The 25882-nt window shown below is 43.2% G+C and overlaps 1 protein-coding gene across 2 annotated transcripts in view; it reads right to left on the reverse strand.

Moving 5' to 3' along the window:
* Positions 1-25882, reverse strand: part of LTBP1 (latent transforming growth factor beta binding protein 1) — a 373900-nt gene that overhangs the window by 260764 nt on the left and 87254 nt on the right. For both annotated transcript variants that reach the window (XM_066595882.1, XM_066595883.1), the window contains exon 3: positions 20872-21160. In XM_066595882.1, the coding sequence (XP_066451979.1) occupies positions 20872-21160 (289 nt within the window). The remainder of the gene's footprint in view (positions 1-20871; positions 21161-25882) is intronic.

Here is a 25882-nt window from a genome sequence, read left to right on the forward strand (position 1 = left end):
ATGCCTGAAATAAAAAGTGGAATTTTCAATATTTTCAGAGTTTGTTCACGTACTTTATTCTGTATTGTAAACATATTAAATCTCAGTCAGGATTCAGTTACCTCATAATCCAATCACGCAACCCAATATGATACTCAGCTGGCCCTAAAACAGGAACACGGTTTCAATAATTTATGGTTCCAAAGCAAGGACAAGAAAAATAACACCAAAAGTAATAATGATTAAAAGGTACTCGTCACTATTAAAGACGCCCCACCATGGGACTCGGGTTGTTATGTTCATCCTAGGTCTCTTTTATCATGTTCCGGTCTACAGAAGAGTTAAACAAGGATGATGATTCCCAACAGCGTTCTCTCTCTTGAGATCTGGAGCTCTGCTTTTAATGACTTGGATGCAGACATATTTTCTTTAGCTCTTTCCTTATGTAGCTATAATTATTTTGATTCTAGACAGTCATAATAATTTCATGTATGTTATCTCTTTCAGAGCCAATGAGAAACTCCACGAATGCATCTATTCCAAGACACCATATAAATCACTATGCCGACTGAATTCATTCTGGAACTCAGTGTTTCTGCTTACATTACATGAGTACCGTCATCCTTTAGAAATGTTCTGCCATGGATAGGATGTACAAGCAAGCTAATGAATACAATAAAATAGGCAAATCATGTTATTACACTTCCCTAGAGATAGAACCAGGTGTCTGTTCTAAAGCCAAGCACAATGGGGCGACACAGCGTTTCGGGTAAAGTGGAGGTTATATAAGTTATACATCAAACATCATTTCTAGACTTATTTCACTTTTGCAACATTGAAAGTTTAAAAGAGGTTTTGTAAATTGACCATCATTTTACAGTTTACATACACTATTGTACCAAAAGTAATTGAACACCTGAGCACGAATCAAAAGTAGTATTTATTTCCATATGTTAATAATGGGTCCTCCATTAGCCATAATGACATTGGATATTTTCTGTATCATACTTTCTACTGTCCGATACACTTCAGCTGGTATTTTCCTCCACTCATCTGCATATGTCTGGTGAGTTCTCTCATATTTCCTGACCTGATGTTCTAGTTCGGCCTGAATATATTCAGTAGGGTTGGATTTGTGATGAGACACGTTGACTTGTTTGAAGTATTGCTAACCATTCCCAGAGTATTGTAACATTGTTGGCAGCAGATTTTTGTCTAGAATGTCAAAGCACACCTCCGTGTTCATGGTTCTTGTCACTACAACCAATGAACCAAGACCATGCCAGGTAAAATATCCCCAGACTATATTGTATACCTTTGTACTTAATTATTGACACAACACACTCCAGCAAAAGGTGTTCCCCAGTCCTCCTCCACACCCAGGTACATCTATCTGATTTCAATATGGAGTAGCGTGATTCATCACTCCAAAGAACGATCTTTCATAGCTTAACTGTCCAATGACAATGGTCTTTGCACCATTGTAGATGGACCAATGCACTACACTTTGTGATGAGCAGCTTGTCTGCAGCAGCATAATCCATGCATGCAATAGCATGAGGTTCCCGTCACAAACTATGGCTGACATGGGTCTACATGTTATGTAGTATGGTATAGGACACAGGACATGCTAATAAGACACGATCCATTCTACTGCTAGGGGGCTCCAAAAACGTTTGGTAGGATAGTGTACAGAAATATATAAATGCATTGCTTTACATATCTTATATAAGATTATTAAATTCCAGGGCTTCAATCACAATTGAGATGAGAGTTGCCGCTGGAAACAGTCAACAAGCTTGTGGTCAGACACAGTTCTGAAAGCTTAGCTAAGACCTTAAAATAATGCAGTGGGACAATTGGTTTTTTCGTACATCAGATTACTGACCAACGCTGCAGTAAAAACTTCAGCAGATTTACAATGTGGAGCGTGATCAAGCTCTATAAGGCCTCCCTCACAAAGACTTTTTTTTACAGCGTTTAGTACTGCCTTTTCAGCGCAGTGCTAAACGCTGTACAACGCTCCCATTCATTTCAAAGGGGCTGTTCACGCAAGCGTCAAAACGCAGCATCAAAAAAATCTTTGGCCGTTTTCAGCCCTGCGTCGCCCATTTCAATGGGGAGTGTTAGCAGTACTGCTAAACAAGCTAAACGCAGCGCTAGCTGCACTACCAAAAAAAGTTATACTCACCGATGCTGATGCTGTCCGGGTTGCTGGTGCTGCTTTCTGAGGCTCCGGGCACTTTTTAGAGGATCTTTTGCTACTGCCGGGGTTTGAAGACCCCGCCTCCAGCAAGAAATTGCTCTGATTGGCTAATCCAGCGCCAATCACAGCCAGCGCTGGATGCACCAATCACAGCCATTCAATGAATAAATGGCTTAAATCAGAGCAATCTCTTCCTGGAGACGTGGTCTTGAAACTCCGTTACCAGCAAGAGATGGTTTGCAGGCACAGACAAGTGCCGCAGGGAAGGCGCCTACTAGGTGAGTATTTACTTAAATTTTTTTTTCAGCTTCCTTGGCTGCGTTATCAGCTGTGCTGAAAACACACACAAAACGCTGGCATAACGCATGGCAGCACTGCTGAAATCGCAGTAAACACAATGTTGAAAAACCCTGCATTTACTGCAACTCCTGTGTGAGGGAGGCCTTAGGGTGCCTACCCACTTGCGATTTTTTTTCCCTGTGATGTTTTGCGTTTTTTCTCAAGAGCAATTAGTATAGAATGTGTTCTTGTCCATCTGGGGTTTTTTTTCCGTTTCGTGGGGTTTTTTCACATAGGAACTGTCAGTTGCATATGTCTCCTTATTTTTCTCTTAATGCACCCATGATTGTCAATGGAGGGCTGCAAAAAACGCCGCAAAAACGCGCGGAAACACCGCGTTTTTCACGCGCGAAAATCGGCAACGCAAGTGGGTAGGCGCCCTAAGGCTGAAAAATTGTGCATGTAACACAGGGCTATGGTACAAGCAGCAGATGTGTGAACTGAAGCTCCAGGACCCAGAGCAAAATCTGTAGCAATTGTCCTTATCTACAATGTGCCAGGCGGACCTTTAGATACTTGATATAACTATGTACCTTATAAGCAGTACTGTAACTCAGTATATGATAAGCAACTCAATGTATTTACAAAGTTACTCAACTTTTCATGAATGGAGCAGGAAAACGGGACCCCTGATGGAGGTGTGAAAGTAGCCTAAGCCTGGCTATAATACATGACAGACATGTACTCGCATGGGGAATAAGCCTCTGCCAGTCACCTCTAGAAGCACTTATGTCCCAAGGAACAAAGGACTGGGCACATTAAAGTCCAACAACCCAATCCTCCTATTGACATTTTCCAAGTTTTGTTAATTACCACTTCTATTCAGATCCCAGAAAGTATTAGATTTTCTAGCAACAAGTAAAGAAAATTGTAAATGTGTTTCTTTTCTTCTAAAACAAGAACAGCAACACTAAAAAGTGTCAAAGTGTTCTTGTAAGCGACAAGTATTGTTGTATTCCTTCCACCCTAGAAAAGGTCTTTTCCAGTTGACTACACTGTAATTGGCATACTCTCTTAATGAATGCATAAATGACACATCCAAAATGAAAATACAAAACTCCATGAGAAAGACAAAGAAACATGAAAAACGGTGCTGAGGTTGGAGGCCAGACAGATATTCATGATTATAAGAGCATGTTGAGTCGACTCAAGAAAGATTTATGTATAAGAATACGAAAAAAAAAGACTGGATTAATGTCGGGGGCCTAGCAAGCAGACACAATTCAAAAAGTGCAATGAATAAAATAGGAGCAAGCCGTGACAAGATTTGCTGCCCCTGGCAACACTATTGAAAGTAATATAAAGCACTATGAAGGCATCCCATTTACTTACAGTGGACTGCATTCTGCTACCTGGAGCTTGCAGTTGGTACAACGTGGGAGGTCGTGGTCAGTAGTTGCCATTGGGGTGCTCTGCAAGGTCTTTGTTATTGGGAAAAATATTTCGGCATCAAAAATTTTAATTCCCCAAATGCTCAATCCCTGTTATTTTCTACAGGCAAATTATATATATATTGTGGATCTTGGAAGCTGGAAACTCTATGTATTATATAATCTCTCCATTTGTATATCTCATACAATTGAAATGCAATACATTACATTCAGCTATCATAGCGCTCTTGTTGTCATTGGCCTGAATCTCATTTCATATGGCAATAACTGCCATAAGTTTGAGAAGACTGAACTGTTCCATGTATGTTCTAGGAGATATCTACAGCTCAGTTGTGAAGCAGTGCCAGGATTCCACAAGTGCGGCTAACTCTAAAGTAAAACATTTCTGCCTGCCTTTATCAAACAGCCCTGACAGACGGCCTGAGCCTAGCGATTCTTGGCATGGAAAGGACCTGTCTAGACTAAATAAGCTCAGCCTGACTTAAGCAGACAGCTTTTAAATTCCAAGTGTTTACTGTAAGCCTGAAGTTCCTTACCTCAACTGCTTCAGCTAAGCAATATCTGGGTGACGTTGATTTACTAAAAATCAGAGAACGAGATTTTCAAACATGGCAATGGTTTACAGCACACATGTCAAACATACGGCCCATGGGCTGAATCCAGCCCTCTATATCATTTCATGTGGCCCGCTGGCTGTGCAGCGACCTAACAGGGATTCCATTCACCCAGACTGCAGCTTCGGACTGGTGGCAGTGCATGGGCTGTGACTATTGACCCCTACCGGTTCCCCCAGATGCTGAGAGGAGAGGTCAATGGCCACAGACTCAGAAATGGCTGCCTCCACTGGTCCAGTTCTTCAGGCTGGTTAAGTGGTATGCCTGTAGGATGCTGCCTGGTAAGAGGCTAATGGAGGGGCTGCTATTAATACTTGGACTACTAAGGGAGTCATTACTACTACTGGGGCCAATATAGGAGACACTATTACTACTGGAGCCACTATGTGGGTCACCATTACTACTGGGGCCATTATACTGGGACTCTATTACTAATAGAGGCACTATGGGGGTACTATCATTACAAAGGGTCACTATATGTGTGTATTACTAGAGGGATCATTATTATTACTGGGGTCACTATTACTACTGGGGTAACTATGGGGGTCACTATTACTATATACAATTACAATTACAATCAGATGCTTGAAGGCAACCATAAGGCTGATGTGGCTTTACACTGAAAATGAGTTTGACATCACTGATTTACATTGTAGCCTTAATGTCTGATTTAAATGGAGTAAGGAATATTTCAATCTAAAGAGATGGTACATGAGTTTTACCAGTTTTTAAGAAACTAGTCACATTACTTTCTATATTAAAAGAATTTAAACCCCTTATGGGCGCTGCTTTTTTTTTTGGCATTTACAGTTTCTCCTCCCAACTCTCAAAACTTCTTAACTAGAGATGAGCGAGCGTACTCGGAAAAGCACTACTCGCTCGAGTAATTTGCTTTATCCGAGTATCGCTGTGCTCGGGTCTGAAGATTCGGGTGCCGGCACGGAGCGGGGAGCTGCAGGGGAGAGCGGGGAGGAACGGAGGTAAGATCTTTCTCTCCCTCTCTCCCGCCCGCTCTCCCCTGCTCCCCGCTGCGACTCACTTGTCAGCCGCAGCGGCACCCGAATCTTCAGACCCGAGCACAGCGATACTCGGATAAAGCACATTACTCGAGCGAGTAGTGCTTTTCCGAGTACGCTCGCTCATCTCTATTCTTAACCCTTTTAATCTATCCATCAAAGTGGAAAGAAATGGGAAAAAAGCACATGTTTGGGGGGTGGGTTTGTATTTGCGGTATACACACTGCGGCAAAATTTGCATGATAATGATTACGATGGTACTAAATTTATATATATTTCTTTTTTTTTGTCCTGTAGTTTCTATTGGTGATATTTTGGAGTACATATGACTTTTTGATCACTTTTTATCAATTTTTTTCTTGGAGATAGGGTGTCTAAAAATGTGCATTTCTGACAACGTTCACCGTGTGGGAAAGATAATGCATTACTTTGATAGATCAGACTTTTACGTACGCAGCGATACCAAATACATTCTAGTTTTTTATGAGTTACATTTTTTTATTATAAACATAAGTTTGTATTTCCTTTTATTTTTTCTAATAATTAATACAAGTTTTCTTACGCATTTAACGTTTTAATTTTTTTGCCCACACAGGGGACTTCAACTTGTAATCGTTTGATCGCTCATGTAGTTTATTATAATACCATAGTATTACAGTCTTACAGCCACAGGCGTTGCTTGATAGACAATCAGCTATGGCAGTGCTGAGGGCATTGCCACTGTTAGAACTGAGAGCGGAATTTAAAGGGTTGACAGCCATGATCAGCATTCACACTGATCATGACTGTTGCTGGCCTGTGTCAGCTGTAAGAAACAGCTGGCACCTACATTGCATGGAGCGGGATTGGCTTCCAATCCAAACTCCAAACGTGCAGTACATTACTGTATGTTCCGTGTCATTAAGGGAATAGGGCCCCTTCACAAGTATTGCATGCTCCCCCGTCAGTCTCTGCATCTTGGCCTCCAGTGTGTCCCCGGTGGCGGTACGGAAAGCTGCTTCAATTTCTGTGTTCCCGAAGGCGGTGCGGCAAGCTGCTTGAATTCTCCCCGTTGTCATCCCGCGCCTTCAGGCTGTGATTGGCTGTGAATAATCGAGCGCCAGCTGTGATTGTCCGGCGCTCGATCCAATCACAGCGCTTACTTACACAGCGCTGACGGCAGGGGATTTGAAAGCCGAGTAGGGAGATAACTGCGGGGAGAATTCTAAAGCAGCTTGCGTGCTACCATCCCACCTCAATTAATGATCAAATCACCAGAGCCACCAGGATACACAGAAATCAACTGCTCCAATACACGGAAAAGGAAGGAAATAATTGTGTACCTCTAGTAGTGAACTACAATTCACAGCTGGAGGTGCTAAGGAAAACCACAAAGAAACTCCATCATACCCTACGCAAGGATGACCGTCTGAACACCATATTCCCGGACCCTCCCCTTCTGTGTTACAAAGTTGAGGAACTTTTTAATCAGGAGTAGATTGTCCTCTGACACACAAAAAGGAACTTATCCCTGTAATGTAAGGAGCTGCAGGACCTGCTGACATGTACTGACCCCAGGCAGGATACAAATGCCCAACGCACAGCAGGACTCTAAGATCCCCGGGACATTCCCATGTTCCACATCCAATGTTGTGTAGAAGAATTTAGGAGTTCAAGTTTATAATCATTTTGACACTTTTAACAGATGCCTAAATTCTTCAAGAGGATTCAGGCGTGACTGGGAAGTATGAGAAATCTATAGCAGAAATAACACTGCTGGCCTCCTGACCCCCTAACACAAATTAAGAGACCATAAGTTTTCACATCCTTATCAGTGGACTAATTAAGTATTTACTCCTCTACTCATCCTGTTCTGGTATTATTTTAAGTGCAAATTAATCACACCATGTCTGTGCCTTGTCATATGGATGAAAATATGTTTTGTATGTGTGTATATATAAATGCATGTTTCTTAAGATCTATTCCATAAGCCTGAGGAAGATCCCTGAGTAGGTTTGAAAGCTCACAATAACATCATGTATTTTTGTCAGCCATTAAAAGGTATCATATCTACAAGATTGCTTGGTTTCTCTTGCTGAGAACAATCACATTATGTGCCAATATGCATGCAAAAATGACTCGTTCATGTGCAAATACATTGCACAAAGATGAGCACATTTGCTCATATGGTTGTCTGAAGCCGCCTATATGCATGTATCTTTCAGGCACGTAAACTAGTGCTTTGTAGTGCGAAAAGCACATCAAATTCTACTGGGCCACTGATACCTGTGTATCACACGTGTGAAAAAAGGCAGCATGTCCTACCTAGTACATATTACGTGGGTAATACGGATCAACATAAGCAATGGGAATGTAACTTATGCAGCAAATACGCATGTTACATGGGTATGTGCTGTGTAGTGAGTATTTTACGCTGCTAATACCGGGGTGACATACGCCTGCATGTGTGAGACCAAAAAGAAAAGCTCTTTTTTGCCCATAGCTACTACGCACAATACAGCTTTCACTTTGAACATAAAAGTTTTACGTGTTCTGTTGGCAATTAAGTTTCTGGGTGTTCCACAATACAAACCATCGATATAGGAGAGCTTTGAAATATGAGTTTCTATTGTTTATGTCTGGAGGAAATTGATAGCCAGGAATTTAACAAGAACAGTCACAGCAGGTGAAAATGGGAAAGACCTGAGGCCTCAACCAATGTGCATCTTCCACAAGTACTGACGCTGCTGACACAAGTGAATTGATGGCCGTCTTGCTTAACAGGTGGTGTCTTTTCACAGTTTTCTCTTTCAAACCTAAAACTTGGAAACGCCTGTGGAACTAAGAGCATCTGCAAGCCCGCGGCCCGAGGACAGCAATGTTCACATCCAGGTTTTTTTTGTACAGTAGGTTACGGAGAAATGAGCAGTTAAATACAAAGGCTCTACTTTCAATTTATTGCATTTTCCACATTTCTAAAATTCTTACATCTGCTTCAACCACTGAAGAGAATTTAAAGAAAAATGCTTGCTCCTTGGACATTGCTACGTCTTACTTCTTGTATGTACACTTTGCATGCAATGCTCCTTCTGAGAAGAGCAAAGGGGTCAAATGTAGATATTGACTCATAAAAGCAATCAAAGGCCACCAGAATGCAAATAAAGAAAATGATGACCTATTCAAGTCCCTGGTCAGACCACACATGGAATATTGTGGACAGTTTTGGGCACCAGGACTCAAGAAGGACAAATCAGGGCTTGAGTGGGTACAAGGGCAGGCAAGTAAAGTAATGAAGATAATGGATGGACTACAATACCCAGAGGGGTTATCAAAATTGGGGTTATTTAGTTTAGAAAAAATATGGCTGAGGGACGACCTAATAACTATGTATAGATATATCAGGGGATAATACAGAGATTTCTACCATCATCTATTTATACCTAGGACTGTGACTGTAACAAGAGGGCACCCTCTGCATCTAGAGGAAAGAAGGTTTGTGCACCTTCATAGAAGGGGTTCTTTACTGTAAGAGCAGTGAGACTATGGAACTCTCTGCCTGCAGATGTGCGGATGGAGAAAGGTTTACATTCTGCCAGAGATTACAATTTAAAAATTCTGCTAATTTAAAGGTGTTTTTTCCAGCTGTCATGCTGGGCCACACTGGGTTCCAGGCGGAAGCTGCTGCTCCGACTCCTGTGTAGTGGCCGGCGCTCATAATTGCAGGTTGAAATCAATGGGAGCTGCGCTTGTAATTGCAGGTTGGGGTCCCACTGATTTCAACAAGAACCTACAATTACAAGCACCGGTCACTATGCAGGGGTCGGAGCAGCAACTTTCACTCCAACCCTAGTATAGCCTGGCACTGACAGCCAGCACTGCCTGGAAAACCCCCTTTAAGGGCCAGTGCCAAGCAACTTGACCGTGTTCTCTTTCTATTGATTGCTGTGCAATAGGTCATGTGGGAAGTCTGCATTTTGTGCCTCCCGTGTCTTCTGTCATTCTGTAATTCTACTGAGCACTGTAGGTGTTTTTAATTGTACAGTGGTTATGCACAAGATATGCCATAAAAGAATGAGAAATGTGGGTCACACCTCTGAGACCAGGTTCAGACGTGCCCACAGGTGAACAGGTGAATTCCCCGGTGGGTCCTGAGCCTGCGTGGGCCTCCAGCCCCCCACAAGATCTGCACAAAGGGGTTGCCTGGTTACTAGATATCCCCTTTTAAATAGGTCCCCCTGTGTGAAAATAGTAAACAGAAACATACTTATCCCTCCGCAGCCACCAGGATCCACAACTGCAGCCCGCTGCGGTCCCAGGGTTTGTTGTGACAGATGATGTCACAGGAAATCACATGACTGCTGCAATGTCACATTCTTGAACTCTTGGCGTTATGGTGCTCAGGAACAAAGTGCTGATGCCAGGAGAACAAGAGGTGATACTGTAGCTTCTCATTGGCTGCAGTGGTCACCTGATTTCCTGTGACATAATCTGTCAAAGGAAGCACCAGGATGACAGCAGACTGCAGCGCTGGTTTCTGACAGCCATGGAAGGGAAAGTATATCTCTGTTTATTATTTTCATGCAGGGAGTCCTATAGAAAAGTGATTGTCCAGTAACCGGACAACCCCTTTAAGCAACTTGTCTACATTAATATGCTGTCTGCAGAAAATACCTGTATGTACATAGAGATCTACCTGTAGCAGGTATTAGTGTATCTTGACGCCACTGGGAGCTAGGGGTTTGGCAGGAGGAATGCCTCTTTCACACCCCTATCTGCTGATAGGGTCAAGGCTGGAAGGTCCTTACCTCTGTACATGCTGTAAGATGGCAGCATGTACAGGTGATAATGTAAGGCTACAAAGAAATGTTACCCTGAGCCTAAGGTGCCGCCCTTACCTCTTGTGGTCCGCTGGCTGGACTGTCAGCTCTGTTTCGCCCGCTCCCATGCTCACAGCTGGCGCCCTAAGCAGTTGTGCTCGGCCCCCGGGAATGTCAGCTCCGTGGCCGTCGCTCATCCTTTGACAGATCAGCGCCACCGGGACTGTGAGATGTGTACTGGCCGCTCTACCACTGACAGCTGCTGGCCTCAGCGCTTCTGCTTTGCCGACGGGAAAGCCGCAATGGTGGGGGTGACGCATACCACTCTCTCTCCCCCCAGCCCTGTTGGCTCCCTGCATCCGCCAGTATGTTTAACTTGCATCGGCTGGGGGTGGGCGTGGCTATTGTGAAGCACCGACGGCGGCACTGTAAAAACCGCAACAGTAGCATTTTGCCTCAGTGCGCTACAACAGTGAGCCGGGTTGCGCGTTGTTTATCAGTGGGTAGGCTGTGCGTTTGCAGCACGGACCGATGGATGTTTTTTCCAGGTAATTTTACTGCCCTTCCAGGACCTAATTTCCAGGCTGCTCTGCAGCCAATCAGCATCAGGGAGCGTCACCCCCCCTATCAATCTTGACTACACCAGGACTTCCTGGTGGCGTCAAGATACACTGATACCCCTGTAGCAGACATCTACAGAAGCTGGTTGGCAAAGGAGAGCACCTTTTAAACAGTCCTAACTGGGAGATTTTAACAAGTGTAAAGTTTCCCTTTTGAAACAATTACCCCAAACATAGAACTTAACACGTGAGCTTAACATAACAATGAGAGGGGAAACTTTTACACATAAAGATAACAACTCAAAGTATGGCTTTTGAGCGATCATTTTGCATAAACTACTAATTGGTACTGATGCCAATTAGTAGCTTATTAATGCGTGTGAGCCACCAGGAGCTATATTCAGAGAACAGCGGCTGGTCTGTTCTCTGAATACATTCCCTTTGTTCTGCTGCGGGGCTGACAGCTGAGACAATATTATCAGCGCTCCCCACGAAGAACACAGCATGAGGTCCCTGCTATCAGCTCTTCTGCCGAACGATGGATTTTATGCCAAACATAAAATCATCATTCCGCAGAAAAGGGAAAGATGGGCATATTTACATGCAACAATTATCGTTCAAAAGATGGATGGCTCCCTATTACCTCCCCTAAGAGCACCATAATATAGTTTATGGTGCTGTAGGGAGGTGACAGTTTCTCTTTAAGCTGCGATCCTGCAGACTTCAACAATGTCTATCTTTTTTTAATACTCACCGCTGTTGGGATCTCCAAAGATTTTGCTACTAATGCAGTGAAAAAGTCAAGTGGATGATACCCACCTCTTTCTATCAATCAAGTCTGTTGTCACCTATTGACAGGGAGTGGTTAGGACCACTCACTTGACACATTCACATCATTGGGAGCCAAATCTAAGAAGAGCCCGTATGGGGAAATGGAGGTGACTATAAACACTAGAAAGACATCATTGGTGTTAGTTGAACAGCAGCAGTGAAGCTATGCAGCCGGCCCGCTGACATGAGGTTATGACAGGGCCTCTCTAACAGAAGCAGTTGTCTTAGCTTATTGCTTTCCTGACATGAAAAAAATGCATCCCGACAACATTTATCACCACTGAAGCCACTTTTCTTTGTATACTTTATACGAAGAGTCATTTCTCATGTAGAGCAGTCAGGCTCCAACACGCGTAGCAGGAAGCATGAAGAGAGTGTGCTTAATACTTAATTGAAATGAAATTTAGCATAGAATCACAGTGCCTGTCCCACCAAGGATCAACTCATACCTGCTGTATGCAGAGAAGTGATCTACCATAAGCCCCGGTTATACTCTACACCAGGGGTGTCAGACCCACTCTCATCAAGGACCACGGCAGCCTTAGGGCAGCGTCACTACAGCGCATTTGCACCCGCAATGCACAGAAAATAGAACCCATTGACTTTAACGAGGTTCCTTCAGATATGTTTCCCACGCATTTCGAGTATGGGGAAAAAAACACAACATGCTCTATTTTCAGGTGCAATTGTGCACCCAAAGACCCTCTCTGCACGAAATCATCCACGGAACTACATAATTTTACGGGGTTAAACAATGCAACCTGGGCGTACTAATTCAGCTGATCCGCCTACCGAGTCAGCTGACCCACCTACCAATCAGCTGGCCCACCTACTCAAACATGGCGCTGCTGAGACCGAGCTGATGTGAGCGCTCCCAGCAATGCAATAAAGTACAGTAACATGCACTGATCTGAGCACAATAGCCCGTGATTGTGTGCCCTGCATAGTGCACATACGCCTCGCAACAGCGAGCTTATGCGCTTACATCCATGTGAGGCCACCCTTATGGTTGCCTTTAAAGAGTCAATTGTAATTTTGAGACTGTACTATATAGTAAGGGCTCATTCACATAAGCATATTTGTGTTGCGTATTAAGTGCACAATATTTCGCACGCATAACACGCAGTGCATAGAACCCACTGATTTCAATGGTATCATTCACATGAGTGTTTTTTTTTTCACACGATGCTTGACTGGGTAAAAAAACATGTGGCATGACGTAATAACTTGCATATTATGAACTGCAATGGACCAATGAAGTGAACAGGAGACCTGCGTGTTCACTGTGTATTCGCACACATATCTCAATAGGCTTAATTGCATTCTTTTTTGCATGCACAAATACGAAGTGTAGTTGCACACATAAAAGCATGTGACCGAAAAATGTGGGTAAAAGCAATCTTTGGTCTTGCAAATATCCAGTGTATTTGCCTAACCAAAATGTACTTACGTCCATGTGAACGAGCCCCAATAATGACCATTTTAGTGGCAGCGGTAATAATAGTGATGCCCATAGTGGTCCCGGTAGTAATAGTGACCCCAATAGTAGTCCCAGTAGTAATAGCGACCACCACTAAAGGGCACCATCCCTCCAGGCTTTCCACTCACCCACCTGTAGCTCCAGTCTGGCAGCTGCCGCTGCTGAGTCTGTGGCCGCTGAACTATCACCTCAGCATCTGTGCTGCATATAGGATGGCACACGCAGACACCAGGGAAAGGAGAGGTCAGCGGTCACAGACTCTGCACTGCCTCCACCGAAGCGGACCTGCAAGCTGGGCGAGTTGAATGCCTGCTAGGTTTGCTGCATTGCCGGCAGGCTACATAAAATGAGGTGGCGGTCCGGATTCGGCCCGATGGTCTTGTGTTTGACACTTGCGCCCTAAATAAACCTTAAGAAAATTTATACTACTTTGGGTAGCAGGTCAATTTCTTTTTGTAGCCAGAGAATAAAGTACATAGATATTAGAAAACATCCCAAAAAGTTATGCCCCTGAGTAAAGTTCTAAGTACACGGACTACCCCGCTCCTGTGCTTTGTCCAGGCTAGCTGTAAGCCTTTTTATACTTTTGCTCACTGGCATATGTAGGCCTGTATGTGCACTTTCCTGTACATCGGACACATATTGAGGCGTATTACTAGTGACAAGTATAATCCTTTTCCACTTTCATACAAAGTTCTAGAAGTCTAAGACTTATGAAGCATTTACAAAACTAAACTGAACAAAGATTTGCAAAGTTTTATTCAAGGTCACAACCTTGAATTCCATGCTGATGCCATTACCGACTCCCCAGGGGGCAGGAATTAATCTTATAACACACTATAGCTTTGCTATAAAGTAAAATGTACTTTTGATCCAAAATAGTAGAATCCTGCAGAGCTGCAAGTGAAATGAAACCCTGTACCAATCATGCCAGACAGCCAACCAGGGCACGCGGCTCATTAATATTCTCAGGCTGTATATTGCTGCTGATATATGCAGCGCCGCACAGCATCACAAGGCGGACATCCAGAACATCCTGTAGGCTGCTTTTATTAAAGGGGCTGTACCAGAATAGCAAGTTATTCCCTACCCATAGGATAAAGGATATCTTGCGGTGTCCCGCTCTCCTGTCACTGCGGGGGTTGCTTGCCCCCCACAGTGATGTCACTCTAAAAGGGAGAGCTGGCCAAGCGTGTGCGATCAGCGCTCTATTCATTTCAACGAGAGTGACGGAAGTACCCGAGCAGGTGCCGCTCAGGTACTCCACAGTCTCATTGAAAGTGGGTGGAGCACTGGCGCACTTGCACGACCAGCCCTCCATTCAGTCTCCTCCTCAATTCAGGGGGTGCAGTAACCGAGCAGTGAGGAGGACAGGGGACATGGGACCCCCGATCTTGAGATTAGCAGTGAGACCCCCACTGATCAGCAAGTAATCCCTTATCCTTTCAGGGAGGTCCATTACAACAAAGTGCAAGTGCGATGTCTCGCCGAATTATTCCACTTGCACTTTGTTGTAATGGACCACATTTAATAAAAGCAGCCTAAAGAACGTTCTGGATGTCCTCTTCATGATGTTGTGACCCTTTTTTGTGTGTTGGATGTTTTGGAGGTGGCACTCCGCGGTCTCATGCATAGCGAGGAGCATAAATGGTGCTGTCCTTTCTATTGCTGATTGATGCATGTTCATAAGACTCGTACTCTGTGCAGCCATCTGGTGGAACACACTAAATGTGATACGTTTCATTGCAACTTCAATCTGGGGAATATATGGTGACATCACTATAAACATCACAATTGCCATATTAACAGGTTAGGATTCTACACCAGTCTTTAACTAGTTTGAGGTTGCTTGGCCTACTAGTTTTCCATAATGATGATAAATCAAGTAGGCTTGAAAGAATAGGACAACTACGGTACAAGCTGTACTCCCCAACACACAGACTCACACTGTTCCTATAACAACTTGCCATCTTCATAATCCTTATAAAACCTGGCTGTAAACTATCAAAGAGAACATTTCTCCTTTGAACCTCGTGCAGTAAAATATACGTATTACTTTCTGACGTTCATATGAGATTGCAGGTGTAATAACACAAATTCATGATAGGAGTCTACAGAGACTATGAAGGTCATGGATACATGTATGCAGTTTTTTTTTTCTTTTACTCCACAATCTATACAGCTACACTGATTGTCAAAAAACATCCCCCCTCCCTATAAGAAGTTGTCGGAAACGAATAAATCTTTCTCTGTGTGATTGTAACGTTGATATAAGGAAGTGATTACAATATCGGAGCAAAAAGAGAATTTATTGTGGAAAACTGCCCCTTAAAGGGAGGCTCTAGTACCCTGTTGTACCGCCTCTAGCTTGGATACAAGATGTGATACAGGCTGGCATGGAGGCTCTAGTACCCTGTTGTACCGCCTCTAGCTTGGATACAAGATGTGATACAGGCTGGCATGGAGGCTCTAGTACCCTGTTGTACCGCCTCTAGCTTGGATACAAGATGTGATACAGGCTGGCATGGAGGCTCTAGTACCCTGTTGTACCACCTCTAGCTTGGATACAAGATGTGATACAGGCTGCCATAGAGGCTCTAGTACCCTGTTGGGCCACCTCTAGCTTGTATACAAGATGTGATACAGGAGGGCATGTAGGCTCTAGTACCCTGTTGTACTGCCTGTAGCTTGGATACAAGATGCGATATGGGTGGGCATGAAGGATCTAGTACCTTGTAGGGCCCCCTCTAGCTTAGATACAAGATGTGATATGGGCAGGCATGGAGGCTATAGTACCCAGTTTGGTCATTATCAGTGTCCAAACTAATCCTGGATTCGTTGTGAAGACAACCTGGTTCCACTGTGTCCAGTTTCATTATTCATGACACTACTGCAAGCGAAAGCTACAGTGGGTGGGTGTCAAAGTCAACACATGCAATGGGCGCTCTGAGACCAAATATCCTTCAGCCAGCAACTGGAAATGGTTCCGACAGACACAGGGCCACCTGTCTCTGGATGGTGAACTAGACAGTTGGAGCTGCTTTTACTCTCTGGACAATCAGATGATACTCTCCACTGGATGTCTTTCGAGGGCTTCCTGAGGACATTTACACATCCAGGCGCCTTGTGTGCATGCCCTCATGCATCCACTGGTCCTAACATTTCCTAACAGTCTGGTCAGAACGGACCAGGTGGCAGCAATTCATTGATATGACCATCCAGCTTCTAACATTCCAGTAATGTGGCCCTTCTGTTAACTGGGTGAAATCTCCTTGCGGTATGTCTGGTGGTCAACAAGCTCTACACAAGCAGAAAAAGAGGTCCACCACACACAAGTAGTCTCTGAGAGCCTCTTTATAGGCCATGGGTAGAACCACTTTTAGGGCCTTAGGTTGCAAGAACGTTCATCTAATCACGTTGCAGCTCTAATCATTTGCATATCAAGCTATGTATGGCGCAGAGTGCTAAGGCAGTATGACCTGTAGGTTGCAAGTTCAATCCCCGCGTGGTTCAGGTAGCCGGCTTAAGGTTGATTCAGCCTTCCATCCTTCTGACGTTGGTAAAATGAGTACCCGGCTTGGTGGGGGGGTAATAAATAAATTACTTGAAAGCGCTGTTGAATAAGTTGGCGCTATACAAAATAACAAAATTTTACAAGATTTATATCTGCCTGAGATGTTTTAACGAGTTTTGCAGCAAAAATTAGGATTGTTGACACTTGTAGCGAAAAAATAGATAGATAGAAGCTATTTAGATATAAGCTAGATACATATGAGAGATAGATAGATACATAGATATGAGATAGATAGATAGATAGATAGATAGATAGATAGATATGAGATAGATAGATAGATAGATAGATATGAGATAGATACAGTATGAGGTAGATAGATAGATATGAGATAGATAGATAGATATGAGATAGTTAGATAGATAAATAGATATGAGGTAGATAGATAGATAGATAGATAGATAGATAGATAGATATGAGGTAGATAGATAGATATGAGATAGATATGAGGTAGATAGATATGAGACAGATAGATAGATAGATAGATAGATAGATAGATAGATAGATAGATAGATAGATAGATATGAGATAGATAAATAGTTATGAGATAAATAAATAGATATGAGATAGATAGATAGATAAATAGATAGATATGAGATCGATATGAGATAGATAGATAGATCTTAGAATGTATGAAGTAAATTTACACTGTACTGACAAAAAGGTTCTAGTGCTCCTTACCATACAGCACATTTAGTCTACCATTACAGCGTGTATAAGGCATCTTTTCTCAGTAAGACACTACTCCACAACGAAACTAAAGTTTGCCACCTACTGCCCAATAACAAAATACACAATGTGATTCTGAGCGGACACTTAGAAACTAATTGGCAGAGTTTGTAAAGTTCAGTCTTTGTTTTTCTTAGTTCATTGTTCTGTAGAATAACATGACTATTTTAACATTTCTGCTCACATTAAAAACCATTATAAGCCAGAACTTTCTCATTTTCCACCAAAGTACAATTTAGGCTGCCTGTCCACGGGCGATGATCACGGTCTGCCAAGCTTTCTGTAGGGTTGCTATGGAAAGCACAGCGCCGGCGTCCACGAATCATAGCTATTCTCCTCTCGCGTCATTTAAATGCATCAATCATATAGGCTCATCTCGGAGCCCTGTCAGGGCTCCCCACTGCTCCCCCATGGCGGAATATCGCTAGTGATATTCTACCTCGACCCGAACAGCCAAGCACGGGCCTTCTCCAAGGAACAGCTGTAAGGCTACAGATGTTTTTTGTGCTTTAGAATTTTTTGTTTTGGAAGGTGGAGAAGGAGAGCAGCAGCAGTTCCACAATACCAGCAGCAACAGCACCTCGTGTGCTTCTCAAGGAAACATGAGAGTTGTAACACCCTATTTCCATATCTTTCACTTGGGGGGACATAAGAGGAGGAAACATGGCGGAAGCAGGAGGAGAGCAGCAGCAGCACCACCACCACCAGCACCACTGATACATCCCCTACACCTTGCTTTCTTCATGTTTCCTTTTTATCAATGTATCTTTTTCTTAGTTCTTTTTGTTTACTTTTCAGGGTATTTTATGTAATTGATCAGCTAACTTTGGAGTTTGCAGAAAGCCACTGCTAGCTGCATAAAGCCGGTCTCACATGACCAGATTTGAATTGCGGATTCTGCAAGTGTTTGATTCGTGGTTATAGGCGGTTCAATCAAATACATTGAATTACACAGTTCCGTGAACTGCGAATGGCCGCCTGCATGAGTACGTGGACATGCGTGGTACGCAGGGTCACGGCCGGGCTCACACCTGGAATCCGCTGAGGGCCTGCAGAGGCGGATTCCGTTTACGACCATGTGAGCCCAGCATTAGGCAAGTTTCAAACAGGTGATCGCGATTTTGCCATAAGATCTGTTTCCCGCGATCTTTAAACATCAGCACTGCTTTTTCTCACTAAATTATTGCTGCCGCTTGCGATTTTCTCACGCATTTCTATCAAACGATTTTGCTGCAATTTTTTTGTGAAAGTCATTAGGACTTTCTAATGTTAAAATCACATCACTATGCAAGTTTCTTGCATTGTGATGTGATAAAAAGGAGGCTCCAAAGGAAAAAAGGGAGATAAGAAAAATCACTCATCGTAGAAAGATAGAGCATGCCGCAATTTTTTGTTCTCTCAACATTGCATCAGTAAAAACATTGAAGATGGAAAGGAAACCACTGAAAATCATTGGTTTCATAATCCACTTTTTACTGACTCTCGCATCACATGAAAATTGCGTGATTTTCTCAACCGTGTAAAACCACCATTAGGCCTGCAAATAATTTGTAGTGGCTTGACTGGTGACTTTGAATAATGTCTAAGGCCACAAGCAGAACTGCAATAATCCCCATGTCAAAGCGTAGTTTGTCGGTCTGCTGTACTGTTACATATGTTGACAGTAGCAGAAACATCCCTTCTCCCAATGTACAGACCACATTTTGTATAGGCATATAAATGTGATGCAGCTTCTTTTTCTGTTCCCTCCAATACACCCATTTACATTCTCTGCTGGTGTACAAGCTTTTACACCCAGCAGCAATATATCCTCTGCAGAATATCTGTCCCTAACAATAGACCACGTGGTATATAGGCATATAAACATGATGCAGCTTCTCTGTCCTGTACTCAGCTGTAAAATGGATGCTGGTTACACTGTGCCTGTGTTATATATGGCTAGGTCATGTAATGCAGGTCCAATGAAACTGCAGCCCATATGCATGATGGAGGACACATTTGGTGACATCAGCAATGTGTCCTGGCTGCTAATTGGCTGCACATTGATGACTACAGAAGGCATTATGGGAACTTTCGATTTAACAGCAATTTTCACCAAAAATTGATTTGTACTTACCCGATTTAATTTTGTGAAAATCAGAACTATTTTATTGCCTGGCCAATCAAGACGAGCAACACTACTCATTTCTTACAATGCATTATGCCATTTAGGATAGGGCAACATAACTGCAACCGCTGCAAATAGCTCCAACCGGTCTTATGTTTCTAGATGGTTGCAAGGTTGTCTATAATTTTTTTTTTCTCATAGGGAAAGACTGAGGGTTCATTGCAATCATACTCAATCAACTGTCACTCGGCCTTAAAGTCCTTTTATACGGGACAAACTGCTGGTCAAACGATGTCAAACACTCATCCCAGTGATGCTTACTCCTGCGCTATTACAGAGGAGCGGGCATCCTTGGCATTGCTCACAGTGCTGCTGGCGTGGGGGCGGAGCAAGCCGGGCAGAATTCTCCCTTCACAGTAATCAGACAGTGAGTTCTCTGCATGCGTCAGCTAAACGACTGACCGATTCTCATTGAGTCGCTGCACGCATTTACATGGGACGATTATCGCTGAAATTCCCATAGGAGCACGGGAATCTGAACAAGTCTGAATGATAATTGTCCCATGTTAGAGGGCAGTTGGTTTCTACTGTGGAAGCTCAATTAGAATACTTTGCTGGATTTATCACCTGTTCAGTTTTAGCATTTGCATAACAATAAGACTTGGGCTCCATGATAAGCTTTGTTCATGTGACGCTTGCATTAAAATCACAGGTTATGGTTAGAGATGAGCGAGCGAACTCACTAAGGCAAACTACTCGAGCGAGTAGTGCCTTATGCAAGTACCTGCCCGCTCGTCTCTAAAGATTCGAGTGCCAGCGTGGGAGAGCGTGGAGAAACGGGGGGGGGGGGGGGGATTTCTCTCGCACTCTCTCCCCCCTGCTCACTCCCGCAACTCACCGCTCTTCCCCGCCGGCATCCGAATCTTTTGAGACGAGCGGGCAGGTACTCGCATAAGGCACTACTCGCTCGTGTAGTTTGCCTTAGCGAGTACGCTCGCTCACCTCTAGTTATGGTGACTACTATGCAACCACAATGCTTTGTTATCAGGAAAAACTTTACCGTGTGCACAACTTGCAATGATCACAAGAATTTTTAGCATGTTTTATGGCTGTAGTTACTGTAGAACTCTGGCCTAAACGTTTATGACTTAAAAAACTAATATCTGTAAAGAAAAGCAATGCCGATCAGTGCATTCACATATATAGACACGTCATAAATCAGAAAAGTAATGGCCAACAGCTGTAAACTTACTGAGGCTGAGATACGATGATAGGTGGCTTTTGCTTAAGTGCTAGTGTCACTTGTCCTTGAGAAGATTCAGGAGATGCTTGTACCTTCTTTGGCACTGATTGTTGGGCTGCCTGTTGAGGAATGGGCCGTTGCGGAGGAGCTGGGGCCCCGGCTCCATGACTTTGTGTACCTGTAGACGTGTCTTGGGTCGCCCTTTCTTCACAAACTTTTCCTTTAGTTCCAGGTTTGCAAACACAAAGATGTGGACGGAGGCACATCCCACCATTCTGGCATGGCGGGGAACAATTTGCTGTTGAAGAAAAAGACACAATGAGACCGACAACAGAAAAGATTGACAAATTATGCTAAAAGAACCTATTTTTTCTATAATGGAAGGATATAGAATTTTCCAATATTCTTCAAAGCTTTCTGCTTGCTGGTATTCATTTTTACACGGGCCGTGAAATAGTGCAGATCCCGACGATCAGCGAGAATCTGAACAATTATCGTTTAGTCGAAATGCATGCATGACTGAATGACAAACAAAAAATGTTTTTGTTGTTCAGTTTCTGCATGCATAAAAACTGAATGACGGGTCGGCCCTTGTAAACAGGCAGTCGCTCATCTATTAATGACTGCCTGTTTACTGTGAATGGAGGCGGATGGGCTAGAAGGATCCCCGGCCTACTCTGACTTCATTCAGGAGCAATGCATGTTGATGTGGGAGGATGTCAAACAATGTTGGAGGGATATAAACAATTGACATCCCTTTGTAATTTGGTAACTTCCTCCTTAGGGCGCCCACCCACTGGCGATTTTTTTCCCTGCGAAATTCGCAGCATTTTTTTCTCTGCAGTGGTCTATGGGACTTGTAATGTTAAAATCGCGATCGCGCAAAATCGCAATTTACCGCGAAATCGCGATTTTGCGCGATTGCGATTTTAACATTACAAGTCCCATAGACCCCTGCAGAGAAAAAAATGCTGCGAATTTCGCAGGGAAAAAAATCGCCAGTGGGTGGGCGCCCTTACTACAAGCTTCCTTGGATCAAAGACCCTTGTTGTTCAGGTGTGAAAGGCAGTGGAATGAATATTGATGAGCTCTGCTTGGCAGGAACCATTTGACATGCAAAGATAAGTGACAATCTATCAGTATCACTTCTCACGGCATGGGCGATCAAGCGATCGCAAGTTTAAGTCCCCTGTTGGGATTTTAAAAAAAAGTAAAAATGAGTAGAAAAACTATTATTGATTATTAGAAAACACAGGTAGTAGAAGTTAAAAAATACCTTTTCCCATATTTATAATTTAAAAATCTAAATAATAAAAAAAAAAAAAAATGTTTGTTATTGCTGAATCTGTAAATTCCAATCTATCAAAGTAACACATTATTTATCCCATGCGGTTAATGTCATCAAAACAAAAACATACACCACGCCAAAATAGCGATTTTTTTGGGGGGGGGGGTTATCACTTCTTTAAGAAAAAATTTGATAAAAAAACAATTAAAAAGTCATATGTACGCGAAAAATTGCACCAATAGAAACTACTGGACGTCTGACATAAAAACAAGCTCTTGCTTAATTATATTGATAGAAAAATAAAAAAGTTATGATAGTGGCAGAAAATAATTTTTCTGTAAAGGTATTCTGGTTTTTTTTTGTAGCACAGCAAAGATACCCCTGTATAAATTTGTTATCATAGTAATTGTACTGACCCACAAAATCAAGTTACTTTTACCGCAGTGTGTACACTGTAGAAACTAGACCCCCCGCTGCAAAGATGTCGGAATTTAATTTTTTTTTCCATTTCACTCCACTTAGAATGTTTTCCAGTACATTATATGGTAGATTACATAGTAACATTGAAAAATTCAACTCTTTCTGCAAAAAACAAGCCCTCATACAGCTACGTCAATGGTTAAAAGAGTTATGATTAGAGATGAGCAAGTACCAAAATGCTCGGGTGCTCGTTTTTTGGGTCGAGCTTTTTGTAATATTCGAGAGCTCTATTCGAGTAACGAACCCCATTGAAGTCAATGGGAGACTCGAGCATTTTTGTATTGGACCCTGACGAGCTTTTTTTTTTCTCCCCCTCTCCCACTCGTACAGTTAAAATTGATTTTTTTACGCGTGTACCTTTAGTTCCGTGCGTTGCCACACTTCCCTATCTGGGAAAAACCAATGTAGTTGTTTATCCAGAGATTCATGGTTAAACTCCACAGTAAAGAAAAGCCACAACCACTGTCATTCCTACTCAGGCACAGTAGTAGGCGATGAAGAACAAGGGAGCAAGGGTGTAAATTGTATTGAAAGTACCCCACAGCGAATACAGATAGCGCCTACTCTGCAACCTTGGCAGCCTGCATCACTGACCTCTCTAGAATTCCCTTTTGAGTCAGCACTGTCAACGGGATGTAACCGCTACCATCAAATGTAGCTATTAACAAGACTGCAGTTATCTGTGTTAGATTTACGAATGTCATCTTTCTACACATGGGTCATTTCTAACCAGTTCACTCGAATAAATACCACTTTACCACAAAAACAGAGAGACCGTAACGGATCCAAAATTATGCTTTACAAATATGTAATCATTTAACTTCAGTAGGAAAGCTTAGCGTGTGTTTAAAAATGGCAGGAAGGGTATTGTTTCTCCTTAAGGAGAGCACCTAGAGGGTGTGAGGAGACTTATAAGGCCATCCATGCTCCTCTGGGAAATATGCAAATAGAAGATTGGAACAATACCTCTACAGCACCACCTACTATAGGGCAGCATTCCTGCAAGTCAATGTCAAACTTTATAAACAAGCCTTATAACAATCACTGGGAATTGTAAGCCAAAACCAGAATAACCATACACAGACATGACTATCTCATGTGTTGCAGATCGCAGCATGTGCTATACAGAGGCTGATATACATAGGTTGTATTCATTTTATGCTACACAGTAATGGCACAAATAATCTGTAACTAAGGCTAGGCTCACATGAACGTATCTCACAGCATGCCATTCATGAGAGACACTCACGCAGCATGCATGAAGAACGCAATGACATTGCATACTTGCTGTGTGTTGTAAATCGCCGTGTACTATCTTGTATGTATGGATAATACACGCCAAGATAGAACATGCTACAATTCTTCTAACGTGCATATTTCACGCAATTCGTGTGAGTGCAACATGGCCACCTATTGGAGATTGGTAAAGCATGCAAAATCCATGCGCAGAGTACACTATACCAACATGCTCATGTGAAACAGCCCTAAGTCAAAGATTACGTTTTTAAAGTAGTGATAACACCCGATATAAGTCACCGAGGGGACGACATCATTGACCTACGGGTGCTATTCTAGGGCAACATGGATCGTTAATATAGCTGTGTGCATCAGAACTAACTTAAAACACATATTTGTCCGAGTACATGCGTACTACTCATGAATCTGTATTGGAAAGTACAAGGGCTTATTCACACAGACGTATTTGTGCACGCTATTCCATTGTGCAAAGGAATACGCAGTATGTTCTATTTTCCTGGGTTTTTGTGAAGGGAAATAGAATATATGAAACTTCTTGGCTATTTTAATGTACTGGGCAGTGACTGTGTATATTTTTGCGTACGCAAAAAGTACAGTGAAAAATGCAGTTGTGCACAAATACAGAATCTCTAATGCGCAAATACACATGCAAATATGCATAAGCTCATGTGTATCTGGCCTGAGTCTTCTTTCACAAAAGCCTCTAGCTTAGATACAAGATGTGATGCAGGGACATGGAGGCACTACTACCCTGCTGTACCACCTCTAGCTTGGATACAACATGTGATACAGGGGCATGAAGGCACTAGAACCCTGTTGTACTGCCTCTTGCTTGGATACAAGATAGAGGCAGGCATGGAGGCTCTAGTACCCTGTTGTACCATCTCTAGCTTGGATACAAGATGTAATAAGGGGCAGGCATCGAGAATCTAGCACCCTATTGTACAGCCTCTAGCTTGGATACAAGATGTAATACATGTGGGCATGGAGGCTCTAGTACCCTGTGGGGGCAGCCTCTAGGTTGGATACAAAATGTGATACGGGTGGGCATGGAGGCACCAGTATCCTGTTGGGCCACCTCTAGCCTTGATAGAAAATGTGATATGGTTGGGGAGAGCATGGAGGCTCTAGTACCCTGTTGAACTGCCTCTAGTTTAGATACAAGATGGGATATAGGCGGGAATGGCAGATTTAGTATCCTGTTGGGCTGCCTCTAGATTGGATACAAAATGTGATACGGGTGGGCATGGAGGCACTAGGACTCTGTTGTACCATCTCTAGCTTGGATACAAGATCTGATACAGGTTGGCACGAAGGCACTAGTATCCCATGAGCTGCCTCTTGCTTGGAAAGAAGATGTGCTATGTGGGGGGCATGTTCCCTCTTGTAGCACCTGTAGCTTGAATACTACATGTGATATAGGTGGGAATGGAGGCTCTAGTACCCTATTGTACAGCCTCTAGCTTGGATACAAGATGTAACACATGTGGGCATCAAGGCTCTAATACTCTGTTGGGCCGCCTCTAGCTTGGATACAAGATGTGATACGGTTTGGCATGAAGGCACTAGTATCCCATGGGCTGCCTCTAGCTTGGATAGAAGATGTGATATGTGGGGGGCATGGAAGCTCTAGTACGCTGTTGGGCTGTCTATAGCTTGGATACAAGATGTGATATGGGTGGGCATGGAGGCTCTATCACACCAACAGTGGGGGCAGTGTGCCACTCCACAGCAAAGGCAGGGTTGCGGCGCTCCCCCCGAGGTCTCTAGAGACAAAAACAATGTTGTCACTGCCCAAATTAAACCTGGATTAATCGCTGAAGACAACCCGGTTCCACTCCATAGCACAACAGTTTTGTCGTTCATGACACCACTGTAAACAGAGGCAATGGTGGGTGTGAAAGGCAGTACATGTTATGGGCACCGTGAGACTAAATGTCCTTCAACTAAGCAGCTGGAAATGGTTCCAACAGGCACTGGGGCCTGTAACGATGG

The sequence above is a fragment of the Eleutherodactylus coqui genome, chromosome 3, assembly GCF_035609145.1.
Source record: "Eleutherodactylus coqui strain aEleCoq1 chromosome 3, aEleCoq1.hap1, whole genome shotgun sequence".
NCBI classification, from domain to species: domain Eukaryota; kingdom Metazoa; phylum Chordata; class Amphibia; order Anura; family Eleutherodactylidae; genus Eleutherodactylus; species Eleutherodactylus coqui.